The following is a 17733-nucleotide window of genomic DNA, read 5'->3' on the forward strand; positions in this document are numbered from 1 at the left end:
TTCTTATATCACCAGGATACACTGAACCAAAATATCCACCAAGAGTTTAAGCAGGAACTATTCCCTGTGATGCCACATGGTTCCTATATGAACTAATCCCACTGAATGAGTGCTCTCACCTTCATGCCCTCTCAGTTTCTGCTATATCATAGAACAATGGTGTCAGCTGATATTAATTACAGGAGAGAGGGAGGTTGTGGTTCTGTTTGAATTAATATGGAAGACAGCGTGCACATTGCTTTAACATACAGAATGTTACAGAATGCAGTAAGTTCCTTTACCACTCCAAAGATTTCTTCTTAAAAACTGAGGAGCAGACACAGCCTAATACTCTGTAAGTCTGTAAGTCTCAGGTAGTTTGGGTTTTGTTTTCACCAGAGTCAGGATGAGAACATCAGTTTACACTGGGTACAAATTTTGTCTGACTTCATTGTGGAACAGATTTACCACAGAGATTGTTTTGGTCCTGAGCTCACTACAGCAATTGTATTTCAGTTAACCTTTATTTTATCTATAGTTCACAGTAATTATTTTTAATTAACTTTTCAATGCAGTAAGAAACAAGAAAATAAAGTAATTTACTTTCCCCATGCCTTCATTTCATCAGTTTTCATACAATAGAATATAAAACAACAATAACAATATAAATAGAATATAAAACAAAATAAAAGGAAAATAAAAATAGTCAGGAATATATAACTCTTGCTGCCTTAACACATGGAGGGAATGACCATCATGAACTTGCTATAAGACTTGGTCTAATGGAAATGTTGTACTTGTTGCAGCTATTAACGAGACAACCTATCCTGAAAGGCACCTTGAACCCCTCTGAAAACTCAATGAACTCGGCCTTTTTCTGTGAGGGCAAAAGGAATGCACACAGTTCATTTCAAAAATAGTCTAGAATTTAAGTAAATTAATGTATGACTTTTCAATTGATAACCTCAGTTACATTAGCCTTGGGACTAACCCTTTAGTAGAACCTAAACAGTGACAGCCTGAATATTTATTCAGATGTTCCACAAGACAAAACCAAGGGCATTCAAAATTAAACAAGTGTCTAAAATCTCACACTTGAACTGTCAAGAAGTCAATTGGGATACCTTCAGACAAAAGAGAAATTAAAAAAAAAAACCAAAACCAATAAAAAAACCTACCCCAGTAATCCAAAACAACCCTAAAACACTGAATAATCTGCTCCAAAGTATCAATCTAGAAGTTATTTAAAGAAAACAACACTCATGGAAATCATTATGCAGCAGGGATTTTCCATACCCAGAAAACTTCAGAGATTTCTCTCCCATCTTCCTCAAGAGTTAGCCTGAACAGCATATAGACTTACTCTCTTTTAAATATTTTTATAGTTGTTGTTTAATTAATTAAATAGGCCCTTTAATTTTACCCTGGAATACAAAGTCAAGTTGACTGAATCAAGATGGACAGAGATTGTCTTCTGAATACATGTCAATGTCTTAACTGCAATGCAGAATGCTTAGGTTTTAGCCAAGTGCTGGAATTTTAAGCCAACTTTTCAAAATTACTTGGCGGACAGGGGGGGTGGGGGGTGGGGAAGGGAAGAGATATGAAGTAACTCTTTTCCCAAATTTTCTTTCTCTTCTGCAAAGCTTATTTTATCCTTCAAAAAATTTTGGGCCTAAATCTTCTACAGTGAAAAAATTTAAGAATAAATAAATACCAAAATACTGAGAAGCAGACTGACTTCTTTAAATTAAATATGTTTTAAAATCATAAAGCTCAGATGTTTAGTCTGTGCATGAGATTTCTTTCAACTTATCTTCACCAAGACACAGTTAGAAAGAACAGGATGTATCTAATATTATAATAAGGCACTACTTCATCTGCGCATGTTTTTAAGAAGATGTTGGAATTTTTCTGGGTGAAATATAAGACAATGCATGAAAATTAAAGTGACAGATTATGAATATTTCAAAGATAATAATTTATATTTTGCTTGCACAGTGACACACCATGCAAATTTTCCCATCTATAATGTTACATTTTAGGGCTGATTATCTTCCACTTTGATGAAAAGCATATTTTGACTGGACAGATACACGTGCAATGGTGTATACCACCGCACCAGCAGAGAGCGTGTACCTTCGAGAAATAAATTATAACTATGTGATACTTACTATTATCTTTATGAAATATGTAAGTGTTTAGATTTTAGACTAATAAGGTCTGATGATCAATATAATCACAGATAGGTATAAAGCCCCTTTTTTTAAGAACCTCAGGAAAGGTTAAGAGAAGCCAAGGTCCATTTTTGGAAGTTCCTTTACTCAGTGTTTGTGAAAATCCAGAAGACGATGCATACACAAAAGAACAACAGATTCTTGCTTGCTTTTACACTTTTACTCTTTTTTGATGTAACTTTTGAAAGAGTTATTGTATAGAGTCCCAAAAGATACAGTGCAACCTAACAGCTCCCTGCTGCAAAAGAGAATTTGATGAAATTCTGCTAGACACATGTTAAACCAACTACTGAGGATCAGAACCACACAAAAAGAAAAATCTTCCAGTAGCAATTTTTTTTTCATTTACTCAGCTACTGTACAGCCTATGATGACTTGTTTTCCTTTAGTTATACGAACAGTTTGACAGATTACTGTGACAAGGTTACTCTCAAATTGATAAAAGGTTTGATAGTGTCAGAACATTTGTCAGAAATGTCTCACATCACGTGTAATGGACTCTGCACTTCAAGCATCAATGGTACTCCAGTCTGCTGTTTTCTGTTTAGTGTGCAATGCACACCAACAAAAACACACAGCAGAAAGACAGAAAAGCAGGCAGGATTCATCAAAACAGCCCCGTACTTTATCAAACAATTCTGATGAAAGGGTTTCTCTTCCTTAACCCACCTCACAAAATGCAATTTAATGAAAAACTTTACGCGTGACTTGAAGGGTAGCCTCCTTATGGGACTCTAAACCAGAAAATGGGATGGGATATGATAATGCACATAAACATAAGTGTTCCCAGCATTTTCTGAAAGAGAAATATTGTTGGTTTAGAACATTATTCCACAGCCTGCCAAATGTGAGATATTAGAAGTGATAGTTGTACTGCTAGCAGCCCTGTCCCATGCTAGAGCAGAGGAAATGGGGTCAGAAGGGCTCATTTTAGGCACTGGCAACTAGCCTATGGGAACCAGTGCGCTGGACATAAGCCAGCTTTGGTGAATACTTCCCTTAAATACAGCTCTCCAGAAATATTGTACTTCAAAATAATAATATGTTTTAAGGATTGGAATTAAGGTTTTCACTTCACATCTTGCAGCAAACGATGCTAATATTAGGCTATGCAGGAAGCCTAGGAGCCAGCACCTTCTGCTCATTTGTAAAGATCCATTCACATGAAGACTTTAATGCCTGGTGAAGCCCCAGCCACGTAAGCTACAGGCGAGCTCTACAGCGGACAACATTTCTGAGCAGAAAAATCCTTCTTGTTCAAAAAGCAGCGGACTGTTTGGCTTGGTTTTAGATGGGGTTTTTGAGGAGAAGAGCTGGGTTTGAGGCTTTTTTGGGGAGTGAAGTCAGGGGAAGAGGTAAGGTCTTTGGACCTTTATCTACCTCTACTGTGTAGCCAGCTGCAAAGGTAGAGAAAATACCTTCCAATATATTACTTAAAATCTACACATTGCTGACATGAGCAAGAGTGTCTGAGATTGCTTAAAAAATCACAGACAAGGGTATGAGCAAAATTCAGATTTAAGCATTTCTCAGATCACACTGTGGGCTGGAAAGGAGGCAGGGGGAATGCACCACAGCTGCCAGTACAAATTCTTGTATTTTCAAATGTTTAAGTTTCCCTTCATTGTCTCTCTCTTCTGCTTTGATAAATTCTTTTAATTTTCTAGAAAAAAAGAAATTAGAAGAACTATCTAGTTTCTCCTTACTGACATTCAGCCAAAGGATAGAAAAATCAGTAAAATGAGTGTCAGCATTTCTGTTAAAGAGCATCTGTTCACACAGGAACCCCATGACAGCAAGACAAAGCCCTCTAATCTTATCAGATTCAGTTTAGTGGAGCACATTAAAAATTTTGCCACAGTGCTAAAAGGAAGCTCTCAGATACTTGATGTGCACTTCCCATACGCAGACAAGGGGTACGGACACACTCTCTGAACTTCATGATTCAAGTATCACTGCTCACACCACAGCCTCACACCATGATGCCAGCACTTAAGCACCAAAGCTGTGAGGCTCCTTTAGGAATAGTTAGTTCAGTCCTGATCAGCTGAAAGCATTAATGTGAACTGGAGAAGGGTCAGACTGCAAGAAGATGTATCACAAAACAGCTTTTTGAACATCAGCAGACTACAGTCAATTTACACATACTGAGGATCTGTCCCTTGAACTGGGATTATCTGTGACTGTCACATGTGGAAAGTGTCGATGAATGTAGTTTGTACAAATGTCAGACAGGTACACTCACATTTCAGCTTGCATGAAATATGAAACATCACCAGCACACTATTCTCCTGTGAACAGTGAATCAGTTCAACCCACAGAAGCTTTAGGAGCAGAAAGTCACAGGGAAGAGTTTCAAGTTCACATAATTTTACTCAAGTCTGGATATCACTTCAGTAAGATTGCTAGCTCCAGTCCTGGCCAGTCATAACCACATAACGTGTACTCAGGGAAGCCTTTCAGGATTTTTGATCAAACTCAGGAAAGGCAGAATGCTGTAAAATTGAAAAAAACCCACTAAATTGTTACTCCTATTGCAAGCTTCAAAACAACAGTCATTTGGATTAAGGTCTGTAGATCAGCCCCAAACCAAAATTCACTTATTGATACCTTTTTGAAAGGCTGATTTCTGATCACAAAATACAGAGATGATATTGTCTTTTGGACTGTATGGCAAAAGTACTGCAGCTCTATATCATAACAAGAGAGGATTTTTATATTTCAAATTTCTCCTTGTGCTTATTTCAATGCAAAAAAAACCCCATGTGTTATGCTTAATTCCATCATGGTGATCTCTGGCTGGAATCTCAAACTAGAGTATTCCCTTGCTACATATCATCAATGATAATCAAGACTTTGGAATTTCAATCATTTCATATTGCCCACTACATTTAGTCAAGAGAAGAAGGGTAGAAGAGTGCAATGCTTTATAAAGTAGTACTTTTCACAATGCATGAGGAGCAAGGAGCTCCTTTATGCCACCCCTTTGCTTTCTACACAAATAAAAGACAATAAAACCAATCTTTATCAGTACAGTCTGCAAATATGACTCTCAAGATAAACAGGGAGGTAGAAGGTGCCACCTTCTACAGCATCATTTTTCAGTGGCACTATAGTTAATTAGACGTTAATTATAGGGCTACAAGGCCACCTTCAGCAGGTTTCATACTTCTCAAACTTTGAGCCCAGCAACGTGTGACACAGCAATCATAAAATGTGATAAATGATCAAGGGAGGAACACCCATGTTGTGTTGTGCACTGGATTGTGATTCACAGATCATTATAACTATAAAATCTGTCATTAGGGAGGTTTTCCTGCCATGCAAATTCTCCTTTTAACATAAGAAATCAGCCACATTAGAACAAACAGAAGTCAATGTGAAGTCGCTCACCTCTTTTCCCCTAAACTCATTACCTGAAGGTTTTTAGCAGACATTAATTAATCATTCAAACTAGAGGAAAAACAGTCAACCTTCAAGTGCAGGAGGCTTCTGATGCCTTTTAGTGGCCACACAAGTGTAAGCAGGAAGGCCAGCTCTGACATCTTGCTCCAGAAAGACACTGAGTATTTTAAGGGCACTTACGGCTGGCACAGCTTGATAAGGTCCTGGTCGGTGGTGCCGGGTGGAAGGCCGCGAATGTACAGGTTGGTTTTACTCAACTGCTCTCCGCTGCTGTTGTTGCTGCTGTTGTTGCTGCTGTTTGTGCTGGGGCTGGGAGGAGCCATGGGGTGGGGAGCTGGTGCATAGGACTGCTGGAAACAGAGCAAAACAAAAAGGCTGTTACTGGAAAAGGCCAAATAGCATGGCAGAAGTGTGTGCTTTACCTAGGTAAATCCCAGAACTATGCTACGCTTGTCCTGCCCTCCCTGACCACTTCCAGCTGTCCACTGCTATGGCACCTGTACCCACTCCCAGCCAGCAATGCCTTTCAAAATGCAAAACAGGACCAACCAACACTTTGTGTTCAGCCATAGCTATGAAATGCATTAATCTACTGTACTTTTTAATTTGGAATTAAAGTAGCTAGATCACAAAACAAAACTCTGAAATGACAGATACTCAAGGAGTAACTAGCATTAAAGATAGAAATTAAACACAATCTGCTCTAAGAGTACGCTAAAACACAAATAAGAATATCTAGCCAAAGGTACAGAAGCTGGTGCCAGAAGCCAAGTTAGTCTTTTCTAAACATGAGGAGCACCCAGTACACACACAGTCAGGTGGCAGAGAGTTGGCTAGTCTGAGAGAAGAAAAAAATTCCAAAGCAGCCTGAAAAACACTCTGTTGTTACGGATGTCTTTCGCAACAGAGAAACAGGGTTTGGAAAAGACGATCAGGCCAAGACCTTCTGCTCTCAAAATCATACCCACTTCTGAACAACCACAAACCACACACAGCAACTGAGAAATATTGCTTAAGAAGTGAGGCATTCTTACAGGGAAAAACAGTATTCTCCCGTAACTCACTGGTAACTACATGCTGTGAAAAAAGACACGCACACGCTAGAAAAATTACTTAAACATCTCTGATCAGAGGCAACAACGGGGAATTTCAATTGCTGCAACCATCCCTGGCTCTCTGACCACTGGAGTACTTACTCACAGCACAGGGTGCCTGCCAGGAGAACAAAGGAGTGATTGGAAGGAGGAGGCCATCCTCCTGTGACCTATGCAGAAAAGCTGAAATCTAGGTAAGAACTTGCAGGAACTGAAGGATCCTGAGGACCAAGCTCCAGATGAGTAGCCAGGGGAACTGAAGTCAGAGGTCCAGCAATGTAACTGCCTGCTGAGAGGGAGAAAATCCCATTTCCACAACCCAATCAGCACATTCTGCTAGCTTTATGTGTAGTGACAGCAGCAGGTAAATGCTGGACCAATGCTAAGTTAAGCATGCTATGCTAATGGACTAATAAAAGCAAAACATCTGCAATTTTCATTACAGCAGCAATGACACTTAAGTGACTTCCTAATATGTCTGTTCTGCATTTAGGCCTTGAACAGAGAAAATATTTAAGTCTGTGGGAAATTCTGATCACGCTAATCAACTGCCCCTTTAATGTCAGTGCCTCTACTTTAGTGCTTATAATTATGCACACACTAAATCACAGTCTTGGTAGATGGATTAGTAGCTCTAAACTATTTCAAACAAGTCCCTTTATTTAGTTCCTTATTTAGAGGAAAGGAAAAAAAATAAAAAGTTGGAGAATACAAGGGGAGCATCAATGACATCTGATGATCAGACATTTCAACAAAATGAAACAACACACTTGCACCAATGCCTTTCCTCCTGGCCTCCTCCTTCCTTCTTCCCAGTTTCTCCCATTTAAACCAGGAGAGAGGGAACAATGTGCCAAGTGTCAAGACATCAGAATTCCTCTGCAATCTCACCTGGTTGTAATGTGACTCAAGCAGGAGCCTTGATTCTTTTAAAAGAAAAAATACCGTTTTTTACTGTGATCACCATGCTATCATGTAATGACATTAACTCTCCAGTAAAAGAGAAAGGGCAATGAGCTCCCTTCCCCAAGTCTCTGCACAGATACTTTTGCTGACAATCAAAAGCACTTAGTGCATACGGATCATATTTCTCTGCACACACATTTTATCACTGGGTAATCCCCACCCACTCGAGCTTCAATGTCATTCCCAGAAACAGAGAGCTGAAGAAGCAGCCCTGAGTACCAGCACAGGCAACCACCTCAACTGAGCCCCAACACTGGGGACACATCATGGAAATCAGCTCCATGCCATGGCCACGGCCCAGCTGGTAACACTGCAGGCAGCACCAACCTGCATTAAATACATAGGCATCTACACATTATAATATCCTTTCTGAAAGCATATTTAAATATATGTGCACTACAGGGCCATGGAAGAAGCAGGTATGACTGTATATAACACCTTGGGCTTTAATATATCAAGAGATCAGGAAATATCCCATGGTAATCTTGCACATTTTGAGCATTGCTAAGGTAAATTAAAAAGAGAAACAGAGGTTGAGGTTACATTCTTACTGCTTTACCCTACACCTCCGAGATTACCAGGCACACTGAATGCAAGTAAATAACGTAAAGCAGTAGAAGATCTTTCCATAAGCCAATGAAGTGCTATGTACTTTAATTATTAATTATTATTATATGTGTCTTAGCAGGGGATAATGAGTAAATGTCCTATTCTCACACCTAATAAGCAAGAAAAAGAAAGAAAAAAATTGGAAATTTACCTTTGAAATACAAAGAGCAATTTTCATTCTATTATAAGATCTTTATCCTCACACAGAGGAAAACACTGGGGGCCTAATTCTAATTTAAGCTTAAGACATTTTATCCCTCTCAGCCGGCTGAAAAGGTATGTAGAAGTGAACACAAATTACATTTACACCAATTTTGAGGCCACAGCTATCAAAAAAAAAGAAAAAAAGGCCTCAGTTTACAGAGAATGAGGCCATACGACAGGCTGTCCCTCAAGGAAGAGCTGCTCAGACAACAGGCACACATGGATGCCTGGGTTCACAGCAGTATCCTCAGAGATGTTCTAAGGGTGGGCAGAGATGCAGCCACACTCCACTTTGGGGGATGCTGATCTTCTCAGCCCAACAAACACTGCTACACTCCAAACCCTCTTCACTAATAAATCTTAGCCACAGCAGCCCACAGTAATTTCCATGCATATCCAATACCCCAGAATACCATCTGCAGAAAGATTACAAAATTGCCTGTACTGAGGCTGATGACATCTTCTGGCTGGTTGCCAGACTAAAAGCTTCAGGTCAGAAGAAAGCTTCCAATTCTTGTTTCCTGAGCTGCTGAGTGTATGACTGATGGCAGAAGTATGTGCTTTGCCTCTAAATGAACAAAGGATCCAGTTTGGTAATCTCCAAGTAATAACTGGAATGAAAGAAATGACTGGCAACCTAATGATGATCCCAGATATAGACCACTTGGTACGGGGCACTGTCTGGGGAGCCACCTGCACAACTGGTGGTAGGAAATGTGTGCCTTGTTCTGATGTTGGACACCTCCATGGCTGAGGGCAACGCACTTAACTTCTCTGCCTCAAGAGCCAGAAGGAGCAGCACTGTCAAGACTGGTTCAAAACACCCTGACACCAGCTGTAGAAACCTGGAAAAGAAGTTTTGCCACCACAACCAAGCAAAGGACCTGCAGCTTTAGGGAAAAAAAAAAAAAGAAGAGAGGCAAAATCTAAATGTTTCACTTCAAAAGAGAGCTGGAATTCAGAGCTGGTTTTGCCATTAATTTTTCACATAACCACTATAACCAACTAATTTTTCAATTCTCATGCTTCATTATTCAGTGGAAAGTGCGTGGGGAATGAACTGGTTTGTAGATCATTCCAAGCAGCTTATTAATTTAGCATGGATGGCTAATAGGATTTGTTTTCATCTTTGAAAAATGAATGAAATTTCTCCTTTTTCATTATTTAAAAGTGAAAAAATTAATGTGCTAATTCTTATCCATTCTTAGGAATGCACCCTTCTGCTTAAACCCTACAGTTCAATTCTCTGAAACAAAGTGTTCTGTGAAACTGCACACAGCTAAGCATAAATAATGAGATACACCTTGGTCTTTCTAAGTAAATAACCCAGCAATGCTGAACCAGAAGCCTCTTGGATACTAAATGAACAACGCCCCTCCTTCCAACATCCAACCTCCTTACACTAGAACAGTATTTATTTTTCTATGGCAACCAAGTAGTCTCAGGTAGTTTTTCCACTAGTTGCAAGCTTAGACTAAAGTATTTTCCTTCCAAAGCAAAACACTACTTAAAAAGACGAATTTCAAATATTTTTCACATACAATTCTTTTTGGATGGGAATCATAGACCCCAGATGCCAAGTTGTAGAGTCTGCTTTATTAGCAGCAGCTGGCTCCTTGGCAGGCTTCTGAGGCGGTCGGGCTTGTGGTTTTGGAGTGGCCTCATAGCCTAGGATGCAGCTGGACTGCTATGCTAATGGACTAGCCAATTTGTTTGTAGTCACCTTTGGCTATCCCAGATTTGTACTCTTTTATCCACTTGAAAGGGAGGTCTTGGAAAAATTCCCTATTAACACCGATATGTTGACTTTTCCTATCATAGTTCATATTTTATACGAGAAAATAAGTGCAACACACAGTCCTACATTAAAACATGTGTTATTTAAGCAATTGTACACACACTATCCATTTCGCTCTGAATGAAGTGTTTTCCAGCTGCTAGATTCATCTAAGTGCCCAATTACAACACAATTCCCTTCACTCCCAATTGAGAAAAATAAAATAAGACAAAGTAAATACAAATAAATTGTGCAAATACCACTTAACAGCTCACATTAGGAAAACACTGTTCTCTCTATACCCTACTGTACGAAGGAGTAATTTTTGTGAGCTGGAGAGTTCTTACTAGCCAATTATAGAGAGGATGAGAGGATGCCACCAACTTTTAGTCTGTTGATGGGATTTTGGAGCTGAGTGAACAGAAAATCTCCTATTAAGCAAAAGACAGTCATCACAGTTGAAGAGAATGCAGAGCAGTAAGGGAAATATTGGGAAAAAAAATAGATCAAAGTAACAGCAACCCTCCTGCCTTTGGTTTGTTTCCTCAGTGAGGATCAGCACCAGGAGGTAAGTTGTATTTCTCATTCATAGAGAGGTGGAACAGACAAGTGAATAAAAAATGAACATTGAAGTGAGCAACACAGACACCTCATGTATTTTAGAAAGGCTTCAGTCAAGGGAACTCAAGTTATAATTTTCTTCCCAAGTCTGTAGGGAATTCACTGCTCTTGCAGAACCCAGCCATGACTACTGCCTATCACCCATCTGGCCAATAAGGACCTGGAAGACAGAGCTTCTTCTGGATGCTTCTCTGCATAGTCAGGCCTTTCCCTGGCTATATAAGAAGAAATAAATAGATATAAAAGGGTCTGTGTTTTCTAACTCCTCTGCACAGCAACAAAGCTTCCTAGACTGTTTCTGTAGAAGCACCAACTCACCTCTTGGCAGCGTTTTCAATTTGTAAATGAATGGCATGTGAAAACATGAGTAAACTCAGAAGATGAACACAGACAATAAGGTTCAAAGTCTATTCCCTCACAGTTCTTTCAATCAAGAAAGCCAGATCACACCTCAAGAGGATTTTGATTTCTCTGAATTCCTTCCAAGGTCTTTAAAAGTGATTTGCTGGATACAAGAAACCCAGGGAGTCAGAGCTGCCGGGTTACACTCTCTGTACCACAAAATCACTGTGCTACTCCAAGCAAGTCATTTCAGTTCCTTACATCTCAGTTTACTAATCTGTAATGATTCTTCCTTACTTTCTTAAAGCATATATAATGCTCTGTGATTACTGGATGAAAGACGCTACTAAGGATTGCAATATTATTTAAAGATGGGGGAAATATTATTAAAGACTAACTTAATAACTAGAGCTAAACCTAATTCTTTTGCAGATAAAATTATTTCTGAATACAATGATTTTGCTATTCTGTATCTAAACTGAATGAATGAAATAATTTAAAATAATAACATACCAATCATAACATGTTATTTAAAATAATAACATACCAATCAAATTCATTTTCTCATTAATAATATTTTTTAATTTAAAAACAAATTTAGAAGTATGTGTTCACAAAGCTATTGTGATTGTAATTTATGCATTCAACTCACTTTATTCTAAATGATATCTTTATTATTATTTATCTTTATTATGGGAAAAAGGTGCAATTGTGTTTTGCTTACCCTTTCATTCCACACAAGGAAAAAAAAAAGGTACTTGGGGAAAATGGAAATTATGAAAAAAGCCCCAGCCTGGTCCTCTAACAGACACAGTAGTCATTCAACAGTCAGATTGAAATTGAGATTTGATGGATCAGAAAAATACATTGAGATCTTTGCTTCACAGACAAAGCTGCTGAAATCAGTAGGCTTAGTACTCCTGAGGCTTATAATTCCCTTGAACCTGGCACAAAGCATTAAAGATCCATAGAATGGAAAGCACAGGCAAAATTTGGCTCAATTTTTTCTATTCCAAAATACTTCTCTTCCAAATCATGACTGTGCAGATTTTAGCATTTTATAAATATTTACAAGGAGTCAATACAGAGCAATTGAGGCATCCACAGAAAGAGGAAGTCCTTTATTGGACATTACCCACAAAGTAGGTCTTATTTTATACAGTTTTCTGAATTAAAACCACCCAACGAAGCAAAGAAAAATCTCCAGCAATTGACTGTTCTGGCTATCTTCAAGAGCACTGAGAGTTTGGCAGTCATTAGCCAGGGTGACATACACTAGAAGCCTGAAAATCTCCTCACTAATCACAGTATCTCCTATTTCCAGTAAGACAGACTGAAATAATCTGCACTACCACCATTATCAACAGGAAATTTCAAAAGCAAATTGGTTGGGTGTAAAGTAGCTTATTTTGAAGTGTGACGAAGTCAAAATAATAAAGTGGATTAGAGAACATATCATTAGGGGAGTCTGAGGATCATTTCACCTGAGGATGAATGGGCCCCAGCAAAAACCAGTCCAAGAGAGGGGAACAGCACAGAAATTAGAAGCCTTGTTTGCAGATGGAGAATACCCTGGCCATCACTGCCTGCCTGGGTTTTGGTCACTGAATAGATGCAATAGAAGCTGCAGAGCTGCCAGCTTCAGCTCTTCACCCTCTCCTGCCTACATATTGTCATACCACAGACAGAGCTACTCATCCCTCATAAGCAATTTTCTGTTTACCCACAGGCTACTTGAGGCTCGGGTCTAAAATACGGCAACTTCTTTGAATTTAGGGCTTCTTACATCCAGCCAGGAGGGCAAAATTTAGTCCCTAGCATTAAAAAGCCAAAAACCAACAATAAGAGCTGTGTCATCAAATAAATATTTTCTAGAGTGGAAAATAACCTTCACAGTCTTGTCTCCTCCCATTTATTTCATGGCAGGAGGCTTCCATGACAGAATATTCCTGAGGCATTATTTATTTCTCCACAAGGGAGAGGAAGAATTCTTTCTGTAGATAAAGTATTTTGGCACTTTGGCAAACCCGTAAACAATAGCCTATATTCTTTGACATAAATTAGTGTTATTGCTTCATTATCCAATCCATTCATATTTTATTGATGTACTGAGACTAAATGTGAACAGACTCTAGATCTTAAAATTACTAAATCTGGGCACTCTGGACAATAAAACATTGCAATTCCTCTAAGAAGAATATTTTAGAGCACAGATCAAAATATGATGGCAATTACGGTTTGTGATACAACAACTCCGTAGTACAAAAAGAAAAGCAGAGGGGGAAAATAACAAATTCAAGGAGAAATTATTGTTTGTGTTTACATTTCCACATAGGCAGTTTTGGGGCTACAATGAGCTATTGGTCCATTTGAAGGTTAAGAATAAAAATGCAGACCAAGAGGCTGATACTTAACTTTCCAAATGTTTGCAAGAACACACATATTTGGTTCTGAGAAACTAAATTTACTCTCTGGGTATTTGTTTACATGCGGCAGACTTAAAGGGTCTTGGAAATGAGATGCTGCAGGCACATGCTGCATTGCATTGCTTCTTTGCACACAGTCCACACACACCCTGGCATCAATACTGTTGTGAGAAACCAGCCATAACAAAAGCCCCCCACATAAACCTGAATTTACAGCATAGAATGAAACTGAACATCAATATCATCTCTTTCCTTGCCACTTGAGAATCTGGCGAGCAGAGATCAGAAGCAGATGTGTTTTCATTCTGCAGAAAAAAAGTCCAACCAAAAAAGTTTTTCAAGATCCAGCCCAAGTTTCCTCAGCTTATTTTTCTTATAGAAGAATTTAGCAGGAAATCTGCCTTTGTTGACATAAGCACTGTTGAGATAGAGGATTCAGGGATGGCAGACCTCCCCAGGAATATTGCTCATCATCTCCCCATGTTACCACAATCTTTTGTAGATGTACATGGGGAAGATCTGCCTCCTCCACCCAGTGTATATAAAGATAAGTTGAGCTTCCCATCCTGTGGCCGAAAGAATCCATGGAACGCAGAGTTTGGGAATGGCTTTTCCTTTCCACAACAGTGTGGCATCATCACCACAGAATTTGGGGCATTTGACAATAACCGGAGTTGGTGTTTTCTTTGAGACCCCTTGAGCTACAGTAACACACTGATCCCTGGCAGGGTGCCAGAGGATGCCCACAGAAGACTTGAGCCATCACAAACCTCACCACATTTTTGCTTCCAGGGCAAACTCACGCAGCACATTGATCACAGAAAACAGCTTTTAAAAATACTGCCCACACGAGTCATTACAGTTCATACATAATTCCTCACTTAAGAAGAGGATACAACCAACCCTGTGAGACCAACATATGTAATTTCATTTTTAGGAGAGCTAGAAAGCCTTCCCCATGAGTAAGCTGATATGGTGGGGGTAAGAATTTAAGTCTAGGTTAAAATTAAGGTGTCAGCCTATGGACATAGCTGGCCAAGTGGTGCCAGACACCTTCCTGCTTCTGACAGCCCCAAATACTGTACCAAAATAAGGCTAAGAGAGACAGGGAAGCTGGGGTATGGCTCACTGCAGGCAGCTGGGTGTGAAACCTCACGTTAAGAACCTCTCTGTCCCATTCTAGATATTCTTCTAGGTTGTTAAAACCAGTTGACTGTAAGAGAGAGAACTTCATAATGAAGTCATTGTTGTACATGACCAGAGAAATTGTTTGGGGCCATGGAAAGACTGAAGGAATGGGACTCTGCAAGCCTAAATTTGGTGAGGAGGTGAATTCCAGACCTTCTTCAGGTCAAAAGGGGCTTTGAGCATCACATTACTGGCATCCCAGGAGAACACAAAACATTATGAACATGGGAAGGTGAGCAAGATATGCCAGGAACATTCTGGAATGTCAACTATGGGCTTCAAATCATATGCTAAGGAAAATGAATAAGCACTCTCCACTATTTTATTGCATATTCTGACACCTTATCAAATCTCTGTTTTCTTTAGATTTCATGTGGCAGACTTGGGAGGTAGCATGGGAAAAGCTGTTTAATTTTATTTGATTTAACAAGCAACTAATATCACTTACAATTAAAATATCTTCCAGATATCAATAAAATCCACTTGAGGCAAAATTTACTAAATAAACTGATAATTAATGCAAAAAAAGAGAATTTTATTCTATCTTTCAAATTTTCAGAATTAAACCAAATTTATTTACAGACCTTTTTTTTTCCTTAAAATTCAATTTTCCATAAATTTTATTTGTTTTGAAAATGAAGTTACTTAATCATGCTGAGAGTGAGTACAGAACTCCAACACTAGTGTCTTTTTGGATCTATGAAACAAAATATTGCCATATTTCTGTTTCCATTTATACTCTTACAAGGAAGTCATATGTACCTTAGGCTGAATTGAAGCCTGAGCACTGAAATCTCAAGATACAACCTATATTCACACAAAATGCAGACTGAGGCAAAGGTCCAAGTTGACCAGCCCACTCAAAGGTGTATTTGGCCACCTAAGTAGATGCCACAGCAGTTAATGCCCAGTATGCACTTTGTTGCTGTGACATCAGGTCCTGGAACCAGAAGATACTGAATGATTGGAAATTTTGTAATAGTCAGAGTCACTGAAAGATGACAAGATTTTTTTGCAACGAGTGAGATTCTGGCACATTTTTCCTACAAGGCAAATAAAAACTACGAAGCTTTTTTTGAAAGGTAAAAATAGCTTCAGAATGCTCATCTGTCTTCAAAAAGAGTGACTCCAAATATAGATAAACCTGACCTGCTGCTTAGATCTGCAGAAGACCCATCACTTTTAAAACTACAATCCAGTATTATTCAGTAAGTTCTTTCCCATCTAATTCTTACTTCTTTCTTCAATGTTTTCCCCACCTCTGATTTTAAGCAGTTCTCAGAGCAGGGGGGGAAAGTTTAAAGATCTACATTTACTATGGTGTAAGTTCTCAGTCTCTTCCCATTTGTTCAACAACAGATCGTGCTACTGTGCTTGTCCCAAGTTTCAAATGTCATTTGACTCATGCACTCAGAAATGTTGACTCAATTAAAATATCCACACAAAACTTTCAGTTTGGTAAGGGCAACCTACTCTCTTTTTTCTGATACACTTAAGATGTCTCATAGCGCAGAAATTTTATTTCAACGCGAAAACTTGCTTTTTCTCAGTTCCCCAAAATCATCACTATTTTCTGCTAAATGTTGTGGCACCATGAGCCAAGTGTCTTGCTAACAGACACAGACTCAGATGAAGATGCTCTGCCTAAACCATTTTGGGCTCTGTGCCATGTGTTTTTTCCATACCATGCAAAGTAACAATATGAAGAACCTGAGCTTCTGTGCTCAGAGGTGAAGAGCTATGCAATGTGGGGATGCAGCTGCTTTGTTACGTATCTGTGTAAAATCCAATGCAACACTAATTGGGATAATGAGGTACTCCTGTTGCATGCAATAGGAATTCAGAGGAGCAGGGTACATATGTTAAATTCCTGAAACAAACCACTATCTCTATTTACTGTTTTTCATCCAAATTATGTATTTCCTGATAAACAAAAGCTTAAATTTTCTTCTGTATTGCAACACTGCCTCTAATCTCATCTGTTAGCTTTCTGGCTTTTTGACCTTTTAATATTCTTCATTCACGCATGATTTATTTTTTAAGTTGACATTTTTTTCTTCTGGAAATAATATGTATTTGAAATAATTTCAAATGTTAAATCAGGATAAGCAAAGGAAGAAAGAAAATCTCCTTAATACATTTTCTTAATAAATGTTGTACCATGCTTTAGAATAGAAGCTTGAAGAATTATAGCATGCAACAATAAGGTTTATATTTCAAATCAGATACATATAAATATTCTAAAAGTCTTAATACCACTTAATGCCTCTGTCATAGGCTCATATGCATGAAATGTTGTGGGGAAAACAAAAAGGCTTCAAGTCGAAAATGAAAAATAATTTACATTAGAAAAACCAAACCAGATCAGGGAAGAGTGGCAACTAGAATACTTCTAGTAAGTATTATTACTTTTGTAATAATAACACACAGTGTTACCAGCTGGAACAGAAAGATAAATTGGTTAGGGATACCAGCTCGTCTACAGGTGTGTTGGCAGCAAAAGGAAAACTAAAGAAAAGATTTGCCCACTGCTCAATAGGACAGGGTACAAGTGACAAAGGACAAATGAAAGCACTTGGTGCTTTCTTTGCCTCAGTCTCCACTGGCAAGGTCTGCTGCCAGTCGTCTTGGCTGTGCTCCCCTAGTAGTCAGGCCAGGAGTGAGAAGTGCTGCTGAGGAAGAACAGCATTAAGTTAGAAACTACTCCAGGAAGCCAGTGAGAAGTTACTGAACACAAACTGTAAGGGAGCCGGCCGGTGTTACCCAGAGGCTGCTCTCATCTCTGAAAGGCCATAGCAATTGGAGGCCATCAGGATGTTCCTGATACCTGGAAAAAAAACAAACATTACACCTGCCTTCAAAAGGGTGAGGATTTGGGGGTCATC

At 38.9% G+C, this 17733-nt stretch overlaps 1 protein-coding gene across 6 annotated transcripts in view; it reads right to left on the bottom strand.

Moving 5' to 3' along the window:
- Positions 1–17733, bottom strand: part of RBMS3 (RNA binding motif single stranded interacting protein 3) — a 708653-nt gene that overhangs the window by 345219 nt on the left and 345701 nt on the right. For 5 of the 6 annotated variants that reach the window (XM_088051401.1, XM_088051399.1, XM_088051425.1 and 2 more), the window contains one exon: positions 5802–5971. In XM_088051401.1, the coding sequence (XP_087907527.1) occupies positions 5802–5971 (170 nt within the window). The remainder of the gene's footprint in view (positions 1–5801; positions 5972–17733) is intronic. The other variant, XM_088051427.1, reaches the window with a different exon arrangement.

This window comes from Pseudopodoces humilis, chromosome 1, assembly GCF_049639895.1.
Source record: "Pseudopodoces humilis isolate 2021_Gansu_Grassland_sample_001 chromosome 1, ASM4963989v1, whole genome shotgun sequence".
In the NCBI taxonomy this organism is placed as follows: Eukaryota; Metazoa; Chordata; class Aves; order Passeriformes; family Paridae; genus Pseudopodoces; species Pseudopodoces humilis.